General features: G+C 42.3%; 1 protein-coding gene across 2 annotated transcripts in view; it reads left to right on the forward strand.

Annotated features, from left to right (window-relative positions):
• The window catches only part of LOC137145253 (ribosomal protein S6 kinase alpha-2), a 366,242-nt gene that overhangs the window by 289,847 nt on the left and 63,723 nt on the right, over positions 1 to 12,672 (forward strand). For both annotated transcript variants that reach the window (XM_067535976.1, XM_067535978.1), the window contains exon 11: positions 10,223 to 10,287. In XM_067535976.1, the coding sequence (XP_067392077.1) occupies positions 10,223 to 10,287 (65 nt within the window). The remainder of the gene's footprint in view (positions 1 to 10,222; positions 10,288 to 12,672) is intronic.

A 12,672-nucleotide genomic window follows, 5' to 3' on the forward strand; every position in this document is an offset into this window, starting at 1 on the left:
TATTTATAATATATACTAACCTTAAGGTATTCTTCTCCAGCAATCAGTCACATCATTTAGATCTTCTGTTTATGCCCTGTTGTATCACTGTTGTTTGATGGGATGATTACTCTAGAAACTTTAGGTAACTATGAAGAAAAGACCTCAGGGAAAAGAATAATAGTCGATCTTTGTCGTCTGTAAGGTCTGTCACAGGAAAAAAATAACTAATTGGTCCTCGTTAAATGTACAGTTGGCTGACATCTGTACCCAGGGGGTTTTTGACAGCTAATTAATTACTTTCCTTTTGGAGAATGAGACACAGAATAGTGTAAATACTGGGAAACTTTTGAAAACTATGATACTGTTATCTCCTGTAACTATTTATGCTGCTTAGACTTTTTCGATTGGTAATAGGGGTAGGAGAGCAAAGCTAAATTTAGCAAATGGCTTGTTCCGGGATGTGTAAAAAGTAAGTGGTGCAGGAGAGATTTTTGCCTCCGGCTTTCATACTTAGTTGTTCAGTCGCTCGAGGTGGTGTTATGGAGGGGCTACTACACAGAATATTTGATCCCACATGTAGCAGTCACAGTATTAGCATTCTGACAGACAGTTGTTAGCAAGATGTTTGGCAACTCAATTACATCACCATCTGGCTGACCAGTGGTTCTTGCCATTTCTAATAATATTCTTGTGCTGAAAATTGAAGTTTCTGTCTTGATATCAGTGTCCTTGTGCTGCTGAATGACCTTTTAGTGCTGTGCTAGCTATACCAAGACTAATGTACAAAAATGAACATTCTTTCAAAGATGTGTCAGCGTGGAGACACTGTATGTGTTCATGCGCCTTGTGCATGAGACTGGACATGTCTAAGTAGCAGTGTCTGTTGGGGCTGGACTTGCACCCTATCCTCGTGCTCCCATGCAAAGGTGTACAGGTTGAAACAGCTGCAATCCTCTCTCAGTTCCCTCATATCGCTCATTGCAGCGAGAAAGAATCTGGCAAGAGTCCAATCTACTAGCTCTTAGGTTTGGCTAAACTTCTGAATTTCTTCAGAACTCCTTTGATTGACTTCGTCTTTGACCATTGTGAGCATATTAACCCGTCTTGTCTGAGTATCAACAACTAGATCCCACTGTACACACCTTTCCACCGAGGGCTACTTAACATTGCAGACCTGAACCTGCAGGCTTCAAACCCTATCCATCCTGCTATGGACTAATCCCCATAAAAGATGGACACAGTAGGTGCCTCTTCTGTTTAGGGGAACTGGGGCTTAAACTCCATCTTCTGAAACAATTCATGAGAATCTCGTCAGACCATGAGATCCTGCTTGGGGACAACCCATCATTACCCAGGGCTCTGTCCAGCAGATAGGCTACATTGAAGACTGGTGCAGAAAATATGGTGCTAAGAAAGAAATTGGTGATGGCACTGGCACAGGCATTGCCACCTCTAGTCCCATTCGCTATCCCCTCCCCAACTCACACTGATCACAGATGCTTCAGTGGGCCAGGGTGCCCAGATGAACCATCTACATATGCAGGGACATCAGACTGGCTTTCATAGCATTCCTGCCAGTTCTGTGGAACGCCGCAGTGCAAATCCTAATTAACAACATGTAGGTGATGCACTATATAAACAAATAAGGAAGAGCCCGACCATCTCCTCTTCTGCCAATAAATGATCAGGTTACTGAAGTGGTGACATCAATGCAGAATAATCCCACTGGGTCTAAACCTCTGAGGGATCAGCAATGGCCTGGCAGACTTCTTAAGCTGTCACACAGTGACCAACCGCAAGGGGTCACTGGAGGAATTCATCATAGACCTCATATTCTGTCACTGCAGGACCACCATAATAGACTTGTTCACCACAGAGGACAATGTCAAATGCATGAATTTCTGTTCCAAAGGAGGCGTGAGCCTGGGTTTATTGCCAGATCCCTTTCTTTTGCAGAGAGGTGGAGGACTCTCATATGCCTTGCCACCAATTCCCCAGATAATGTCCAAGATTAGAAGGGACAAGGCTACAGTCATCCTGATTGACCCTTACTGGCCAAGACAATTTTAACTGTCAGTCCTGCTACAGATGGCACCATGACATCCCATTCACCTCTCAGCCTGCCTGGACATACCACAGAATCAAGGCCAGCAGCCAGACCGGCAGTTGTTACACCTGATGACTTGGGTATTGGCTGTTTGAGCAATACTGACTGACACGGCTCTCTGCAGGTTCAAAAGATTCTCATACAAAGCAGAAACTCCTCCACCAGGAAGACTTATGCCTCAAAGTGGAAAAGATTTTCTATATGAGCAGCCCAAAATGGTTTGGACCCAGATGAGGCAGCAATCCTGAAGATCCTGGACTCTGCTGTTCCTGAAAACAGGCAAAACTGTCATTTAATTCTCTCAAAGTCCACTTTGCAGCATTATCAGTGTGTCATACCCTAGTAGAGTCACACTCAATCTTCACACCCAACAATGCCGAAATTCTTTCAGGGCCTCCTTCATATTAGCCCTCCATTTAAGGACCTGACTCCCTCATGAGACCTCACTGTTATCCTTCTGAAGCATATGGACCCTTCCTTTGAACCAGGAACAGAATACTCCATGCACCCCCTTGCCATCAAGAGGATCTGTGTGGTGGCCATTACCTGGCTTGCAGAGTCAGTGAACACTAGGCTCTCATGGCTGGACTGCAGTTTTTCATATGGAGAAGGTGGCGACACCCCAATTTCATCCCCAGGGTGGTCCTACACTATCCTCTAAAATCAATCAATTCTTCCCAAAGCCACGCTAACCAATGGGAGAGAAGAAACAGCACACTTTAGACATATCCTGAGCTCTGCTGTATTACCATAATGGGACCAAGCCAAAGTTTAATTTGACTTACTGCAATTTTGTGGACATTTCTGGTTTGTCCAAAGGAGAAACCATCTCATCACAATGAATTTCCAAGTGGACCATGTAATGCGTTTCCACCTGTTATCAGCTGACTGGCAAGCCTCTCCCAGTGAATATCCAGGCTTACTCCACCACCACACAAGCTGCCTCTGTCACCTGCTTCAGAAACTTTCCCATCTTGATTTCACTGCTGGGGCAGCCACCGAGTTCAGGGAAACAGTACTCCAATCGCTGTTCGACTGAGACAACTGAAAGTCTTCACTCCCACCATCCTGCGGGGATGCTAATCGCTGACAGCAGGATCCACAGTGACACATACTCAAAGGAGAAAGAATGGTCACTCTACAGTAACTGTGGTCCTTCAAGACATTGTAGTCATTGTGGATCTCACAAACAGCACTTCGTCCTCACTTTCAGAGTCCTCGACTAACACAGACTTCGGATAGTCAGAGATCTGAGAGACGGGGGGGACTCTCTCCTTTGTGGCCTCACAGGAGCATGAGAAGGCACAAGCTAAACAGACACTGCTATTCAGAAATTTCCACTCTTGTGCACATGAGGCTCATGCAGTCCATGTAAATGGCGTGATATGTTTCTTTGCTGTACATAGTAACCCTCCTATAACAGAAGCAGTTGGCTTATTATCTTCATTTGTCTTCTTCAATTTTACAATCTTATTGGAAAAATTATAGACACTCAAAATGTTTAAATTTATGTTAAGTCATTTAAAGAAATGAGACTATGGTGTTCATATATGCCACTGAAGAGGAAAAGGGTTGATGATAGACTTATAGTGATATCACAATCCCTTTCAGAAAGATGGGTCATTCCTGTCACACAATAGGGAAATGTTCCTAAAACAACAGCAGGGGGAACTGTAGAGGAATGGGGCTGGAACTGCAGGAGCAGAGAAGCATCTGTCATGCCCATCCTAGGGAATGTTACCAGCTGGCCACATACTAAGGGCCATAACTGGATCCTTTGAAAACATGGGATTTTTTCCATTCACTTAAGTGAGATCTAAGCGGCTCTAAGAGTTTGCTGTTATGTAATGAAGAAGATTGTTACACATTATGAAGTTACCAGTTTTCATCTTTGAACACAAAATGTATTTTTCACTTATTTCTTCTAAGCACATTTGCTAGTTCTGATACTCCTTCTGATGCTGAGTTTACACTAGTATAACTCTGTTGTCTTCAGTGGAGTTACCACTTATCTATACTATGTCAGTGAAATCAGAAGCAGGCCTGCTATATATGTTTAGTAGGTAATCTGGACTGTGCCTTGAACTTGGGTGAGGATTGAAAATTCCTAATAAAAAAGCCATGGAACAAGGTTTGTAGCTGGCCATGGTTGTGCTTTTACTGATTTCTGCAGGCCGGTTCTGTTCAGAATATCAGGAGGAACAAATCAAAACTATAAACACCCCTACTGGGTCAGCTTCCCCATGTACACCGCTGACAACCCTGCATGTAATATGCAAGCAATATTTGTTTTTAATACCTCGTCATGAGCAAATGTTAAACAGGCTGTAGAATGCCATTCCTGATCAGTGCACTTTGGCAAACACTAATAATGTCTTGTGTGCACGGAAAGCAGATGTCACATTTGACAAAAGCTTGAGTTGACAAGACCTTTTACAAAACTGCTTTTTATGTTGATCTTCGGGAAGTACAAGTATTGCAAATAAAAGGCCCAGTCCCCTGAGGTGCTGAGCACCTACAGCAAGATACTTAGTGCCCTCAGTTCCCAATAAAGTTAGTGGGAACTAAAGTGCTCAACACATCTGGAGATGCTCAGTACCTAACAGGAACTGGTTCAAAAATTGTAATGCAGAATCTTCATCTCCAGGTGTTGTTTTCCCCCATCGGAGAATGAAAGATGCTATTAATAAAAACAAATCAGCTAATCATATGGCACACTCAGTCAAATCTGCTGGTTGTTTAATTATTACTGAACACCTGCTGATTTTCCTCAAGCTGGTAAACTAAATCTGCTGAAAGGAAGAAACAAGGTGTTAAATGAAGACATAAAGCAAAAGTAATAAAAGAATTAAATATGTGCCATCAAACCCAAAGAGTTTTGCTAAATATTCAATAGAATACATAAGAAATGTAGTAAAGTTGTCAGTGAACAAAAAGTATCTACAAAATTTGGTGTGTTTGGGACCAATACAAATGAGAATGAAGTGTCCCAAAATAGGCACCCAAAGCTCTGAGGTACCCAGAATCAGCTGATGCTTTGTGTAAATTTGAGCCTAAACTATCTGCACCACAATTTCCCCATCTGTAAACTGGAGATAATAAAACTTAGATTTTGCAAATAAATATCTGTAAGTGCTACGTTGCAGTAATACCATTGCCCTAGTGTCACAAAGCCCTCTGGACTCCTAGTTCTGCCTGGTTTTGTTCTATTCTCTCTTTTCTATACAGGATCTTAGACCGCAGTCATCACTGTAATATCTGGGTGCCTTCCAGTAGTGCATTAAGCAATGTGCTAACATCTGTCATGTGTTGCTGGTTGATATAGAGCCTATTTCACTTCACTAAAAAGGATAATTGTGACCAGATGCCTAACACAGTTAATATTAACAACAAAGAGGAGGAAACACAAGCCAGAATAGGGAAAGAATGGGTTAAAGAATATTTAGATAAGTTAGATATATTCAAGTTGGCAGGGCCTCATGAAATTCACCCTAGGGTACTTAAGGGACTAGCTGAGGCAATATCAAAACAATTATCAATTATCTTTGTGAGTTCATGGAGAACAGGTGAGGTCCAAGAGGATTGGAGAAGGGTAAACAGAGTACCTATCTTTAAAACAGGCAACAAAGAGGACCTGGGAAATTATAGACCAGTCAGCCTAACTTTGATACCTGCAAAGATACTGGAACATATTATTAAACAATCAGTTTGCAAGCACTTAGAGGACAATAAGGTTACAAGGAATAGCCACCATGGATTTGTCAAGAACAAATCATGCCAAACCAGCCTCATTTCCTCATTTCACAGAGTTATGGGCCTAGTGGATAGGAGGGAAACTGTAGACATGATATATCTTGATTTTCAGCAAGGCCTTTGACACAGTCCCACATGACAGTCTCATAAGCAAACTAAGGCCTGTATAAGATGTGGCCTGCATAAGATTACCATAAAGTGGGTGCACAACTCAGAGGACATATCTAGTGGGGTCGCACAGGGGTCAGTCCTTGGTCCAGTACTATTTAGCGTTTTCACTAATGACTTGGATAATGGACTGGAGAATATGCCTATAGCATCTGCAGATGACAACAAGCTGAGAAAGTTGGGAGCACTTTGGAGGACAGGATTCGAATTCAAAATGACCTTAACAAATTAGAGAACTGGTCTGAAATCAACCAGATGAAATTCAATAAAGACAAATGCAAAGTACTACACTTAGGAAGGAAAAAACCTCCAAATGAACAAATACAAAATGGGAATAACTGACTAGGCGGTAGTACTGCTGAAAAGGATCTGGGGGTTATAGTGGATCACATTGAAATGAGACAACAGCATAATGCTGCTGCAAAAAGGCTAATAATATTCTGGAGTGTATTAACAGGAGTATTGTATGTAAGACAAAGAAGTTCATTATTGTACTCAGCACTGATAAGTTCTCAGGTGAAGTACTGCATCCAGTTGTGGGTACCATGCTTTAAGAAAGATGTGGACAAATTAGAGAGCAACAAAAGTGATAAAAGGTTTAGAAAACCTGACCTATGAAAAAAGGTTACAAAAACTGGGCACATTTAGTCTTGAGAGAAGAATATTTGAGGAGGGACCTGATAAGTTTTCAGAGGTTATAAAAAAAAGATGGGCTTTTATATGAGCTGTTGTCAAAAAAAGATGATGATCAATTGTTCTCCATGTTCACTAAAGGTAGAACAAGAAGTAATGGGCTTAATCTGCAGCAAGGGAGATTTAGGTTAGATATTGGGAAAAGCTTTCTAACTATAAGGATAGCTAATACTGGAGTAGGTTGCCAAGGGAGGTTGTGGAATGCCCATGTGTGACACAGAGGCCCACTTGCATAGTTGAGCCAGGATTTATATGCAATTTGCTGGTTAACTGAGGTTCAAGCTTCCAGCAATGGTAAAATAGTTTCAAGTGATTCTCAAGTAAAGAGACTGGGAAATGTTAAAGAAAGCTTGCAGTTTTATTATTTTCCGTTTGTTTCGTTCAGGTAAGGGGCATAGAGCAAAGGAAGGCAGGGCTGGACTTAGGGGCAGGCAAGCCAGGCGACCGCCTGAGGTGCCGGGCTTGGGGGCCTCCGGAGTGGGGGTGTTGTTTTTATTGTTAGCGACAAAAGGAAAACTAGAATGTTTATAGCGTGCAATAAAATAAAGTGTTCAAAAGTTTAACAAACGGAGGGGGACACCAAAGACGGCCCTCGCCAGAGGCGCCATTTGGTCTAGGGCCAGCCCTGAAGGAAGGTGTAAAGATGAGTAAGCAGTAGGGGAAGCAGGAGGAGGAAAGAAACAGAGACTGAGCTCACCAAGAAGCAGCTAGAAGAGCTGCATGCACAGTGAGGTCTGTCAGCAGCTGATCAGAAGAAATGAGAGTCAGTGGCCCTGCTGCACTCAAATGCCAGAAGGCAAGATGGGGCACCTACACCAAACTTGGGGAGGGGTCCCTTTTTTTCCTACAGGAGACCAAGCAGAGGGTTCCTCAGATGATCCCACAATGGCAAGAGGGCCAGAGCTGTGGAGGTTGTAGTGGAAAAGGCCGCGAGTGGAGGAGAGTCAGACAAAGCTGGAGGCCAGGTGTCAGGGTAAGGAGACAGAGATGGAGCAACAGAAGTTTCCTGACCAGGACAAATGCAAGCAGCTCAAAGAGAAGAGGAGGGGCAATTCATGCCATGGGACCCAGGAGGAAGGACATAAAGGTGTGCCAAATTAGGAGCTAGCAGGCAATCAGATGTGGATATGATGAATCCCACTGCCCTGGCTGTAGCCTGAGTCATTATGGACACTAAAGTTTATTCCAGCATTGTGACTGTGGAAATACAAGGAAGTATGTGTTCTTGATGTTTGTTTTCTGTAATGAGGTAACTGGATTGAGCCCAAGGGCTCAGGTACAAGCACATTATAGCTAGACTCAGTGGTTGAGGGGGTAAAGCCTGACTGGGAAAACTGAGTCAGCGTTGGGTGGCAAAGCTAAAGGGGGTTGGGGCCCAGGATTTGCTAGAAGTGATGGGACCCTGGCACAGCTAGGTAAATAGCTGTGGGCCTGTTCTCTGCTGAGGGCAGTCTCAGGCTGGTAAGAGAGCTGGTTTCACACCTTGTGGTGACCAAACTCTTCACTAGTCTGGGTGACTCAGATGGGTGTGAAGCAACCACTGGGGGATTATGGATGTTAAGGAGGGTAAAAAGTGCTCCTTAGTTTATGGATTATGGGGAACTTTGAACCAATACCTACGGAGTAGCCAGTAGCTAATCCTACTGTGTCAATGTCAGGGGGGAGGTGTGACACACAGGTCCACTGATGGTTCATTACTTTGGGTCAGCAACTCATCAGGCCTGACATATTCACTACATCTAACACACTTATCATAGTATATGTGCAAAAAGTGTCATGTGAGAGATCACTGGAAAACTTATAACTCACTGACCATATTCTTTTGCATGTATGTATGGGCTGTGTACAAAGAGTGATGGATATGTGCTAGAAATGTGTTCTTAAAATGGATTTGGCAAGCAGTGCATGAACCCAGTCTCCCTTAGACAGAGGAATGTGTATTCATTTGTCTGACCAGCCTGGTCATCAGAGACAATGATGGTTCATTAACTAAAAGATAAACAAAGCTATCAATCTAGAGAATAAGGGCAGTAACTTCTCGGAGGGGGGAGCCTGAACCTCAAATGATGAGTATCAACTGATTGTACACAATATTACTATAATATAAAAGTGTATTGAGTAACGTCTTTTATAAAAGCAAGTAACATTCTGGTGATTAATATCATTGTGAAATGTATGTATTAACACTATATGAGGAATTATGGATACTCAGTGGTGATATCCTTTAAAGTCTGCAACCAAACACAGGGAGAAACAGGTTTTCCCCCAGATGGGAGGGAAGGTAACATTGTGGAATCCAAACAATGAAAGTCTCATCTACATACAAATCAGCAGAGGGATTGGAAGTCCACAGAAAGGAAGGAATAGCATGAGATCATCCTACCTTTTAAAACAGAGTCAGTGAACTCTGAGCGATATATGGGAAAATAGCCACATTTGGTCCTGACAGAAAAACTCAGACTTGGCTGGAAAAAAGAAAAATCAGTAAGCAATTTAACTTGAACAAAGACTGCAGCTTGTTAAGTTAGGTCTTAGACATTAGAAAGCATATTTTTACTTTTATTTGCTTGTAACCATTTTTGTTTTTATCCCTTGTAGACCAACTCACTTAAAGCCTATTTCTTTTTGTTAATAAACGTATCTCTCTTTTAAACTAAACCAATCCAGTGCTGTGTTGAATTGAAGTGATTGTTAACTCCAGTTAAAATAATAAACTGTGTTTTTGTCTCTTCAAAGGACCAACGAACCTTATTACTTCTCTGAGTGTTCCAGGAGAGGACTGAACACTCCAGGGCAGATGGTTTGGGGAAATTTGAGAACAGGGAGTGTGTTGGGGTCACTCTTCAAGTAGTATTCAAGGCTGGTGGAGACTGCATCTGGCTGTTATCTTGTAGGCAGGCTTCCGGGGTCAAAGTGCTGAACCAGGGCTTCACAGCACACAGAGGGAACTGCATGCTTGTCTGCTGGCTGTTGGTTCCTGAGCTGTAAGCCACAGCATCTGAGCATTAAGGCACCCAGGACAGGGTTACAGGGCAGACAGTGACATATCTCATTGGTCTAGGTTGAACCCCAAAATTTTACACCATCATTGGCAGTTTTTAAGAACAGGTTAGAGAAAACACCTGTCAGAGATGGTCTAGGCATATTTGGTCCTATCTCAGTGTGAGACTGTTTGGAGGAGGGGGGTGGATTAGATGACCTTTTAAAGTCTTTTCTAGCCCTACATTTCCATGATTCCAATTCCTTATCTAATATGAAGCATGAGAGACTGGCCATGCAGACCTGACACAAACCTGCTATAAAACTCTCATGTTCAACATACTCAAGTGTTTTTCTTTCTTGGCTGTGATGATTGCATTAACAAAATGTCCTTGTACATATTTGTAATGGTTTATACAATTTCTGACATTTCTAAATTTTTTCAAGGGGAAGGGATATGTTGGTAGTGGTTTTACAGAATACAGCATGTTCCTCGCAGCTTGGCTTTATTTTGGCTCTTTCTTGTTGTTGTCTTTGCAGGTGCTGGCCTTGATGGAGTTGAAGAAATTAAACGGCACCTGTTCTTTGTTACCATAGACTGGAATGTAAGTAGAGCAGTATTGTTGCTAACTGTAGTCTGGGATAAGGTGGATTTAGCGAAGATCTGCTGGAAACTGAGCCTGTCATGTTTAAAAAAAAAAAAAAAACACGCTTACTTGAGTGAAATCTACCCTAAAGGAACCATGAATTAAAGACTTGATTAGCATCCATGTTTCTGCGTTCACACTAAAGGAAAAAAAAGGTCCATTCAGCATCCTCAGCTTTTTCAAATTTTTTATTTCTGTTTTGTCTAATCAGCTGGCGCATGATGATATAATTTGAATCACTTTCCAGAGGTTCAAATAATAATTACCTCATTACACTGTGAAGAATTTAATGCACTGATCCCACGAGCTGGATTAGAATGTAACGGAGCAGCTCTAAATGAAGGCATTCCTGTGATATTTCATACTGAATGCAAAACAAAGCTTAAAGCTTTGATTTGGAAAAAGACACATCAGGGGAAAGCTACTAGCTCCTCTGTATTCTTCCACTGTTGTGCATTTATTTTCTCTGTTACAGTATTAGTCCCCTATCTCTGGGGCTGGCTGAATTGTGCTATACCTTTGGGGTTCTATGCCACCTTTGTGCTCTCCAGAGCCAGGATCTGCCAGTAGCCAGTTTGCACTCCAGAGTAATTTAGAGCAGTCATTATGATGCTCTATCTTATGGCCCCCAGAAAAGGGGGTACCGCAGCAGATCGGAGCACAACAGTGCTCCAGTCATGCCCATTCCCGTCCAGTACACCTCCTAAGTCAATGGAGCTGACAGGGTGTTTTACAGAGCTGTTGAAACTGGCTGTACAGCAGCTTGGGATACTCTATGCTGGCGAATCATAAGTCACCCACTTAAAGTAGCTTTATGGCTTCTTTGCACCACTGGGGTGGCACAAAGTGTCCATAAAATGAACCAGGATCTGTCCCTTATTTATTGGGTGCTTTAGACAAGCATAAAGTTGATAGATTTTAAAAACCAATGATTCTAATAATAGAATATACAGTTTAACGATCCAGAGCAGACAAGAGCAACTCTTTTTATGGATGCTAGCTGTGTTATTCAGGGGACTGACTAATTTACCTTCAGCACTTAAAATTAGAACAGCAAACATTTTAATAAATGTAACAGCCCTGATAAGAAGTGTTTGACATGATGCATGGGATTGTAACCAATGATTTGCCTTTTTTGTAATCTGTTTCATCCCATAATGAAATTAACATCAGAGCTCAACTAAGCATTTGATACAAACCTCAAAGAGATTCAAGATAAGCTGTGGCCCAAGTTTCAACTTATGAACCTGCACTAGTGTTAATATGATATTTTCCCAAATCTAAAAACTTGGAATTAAAACTGGATGTGTGAATTCTTTTTTGTTCTATCTGGGTATTTGTCAGCATTCTGAGATTTCTGCTTCCTAGAGCCTTTAAAACTCTCTAATCTAATTTTATATGATCTAATTGGTTCCACAGAAATAACATAAATCATCATCATAATAGAATTGTATTCAGTGGGGCATGTTACATGGATCAAGTCACATGACTACTTCTCCCACTTCTGGTTTTGGTGAACCTGTGTGAATGCACCTGAACCAATCAAACCTGTACCCTTGCCTATGGCTTCACAAAGAAGCTAATACCTGGGAAAAACTGTACTCATTTGAACCCAAATCATTTCAAACTACAGGCACTATGTGCCTGTAGTTTTAATATTGTAAAAATTCACGCTCCTGCTTTGATGTGAACTTTGAAGAACTGGTTCAGTTCTTGTTAGTACCTCAGGAACCAATAAAATAATAGAAAAGTGGACTTTTAGGTTTTCATCTGCTGCCCAGCTGACTTATATCCCATTTTCTTCACAAGTTTCATGGGTTCTCTTTTCCTTTCCGCTACATAAGGTTTTATGTAGCACTTTCCATCTCAAAATATTTTTCAGACATTAAATCAGGTTGCATCTGGTCTTGCGAGAGAGAGAGAGTCCAAAAAAGGCCTTTCCTTACTGCCTGCTTATGTTCCTGAGCCAGGTGCATGCAGTCCACAGGCTTTTTATTCAGGATGCTCAAAGTCGACTTTGAGGCTGTTATTGGTGGGGTGCCAGCCTCCCCTAAGGGGATGGAGACAATTGGAATGGGGACAGGACCATAGCTTCTCCCACTTCTAAATCAGCCAGTGGAGCGGCCCTGGTAGGGTAGTGAGTTGCTGCACCGTGTAAAACAGGAGTGGCCAAACTTGCCAACTCACCTAAACTCCCCATCTCCACTGGGCAGAATCCTGTAGCCCCACCACCCTGCCACAGTCTGGCAGGTGGAGAATGGGGTGGCATAGGGGCTCTGTGAGCTGCACTTGAACTGTAAAAGAGCCGCATGCGGCTCACGAGCCACTGTTTGGCCACCCTGA

This window comes from Emydura macquarii, unplaced genomic scaffold (assembly GCF_026122565.2).
Source record: "Emydura macquarii macquarii isolate MOO-44397 ecotype Brisbane River unplaced genomic scaffold, CSIRO-AGI_Emac_v2 contig_3517, whole genome shotgun sequence".
In the NCBI taxonomy this organism is placed as follows: domain Eukaryota; kingdom Metazoa; phylum Chordata; order Testudines; family Chelidae; genus Emydura; species Emydura macquarii.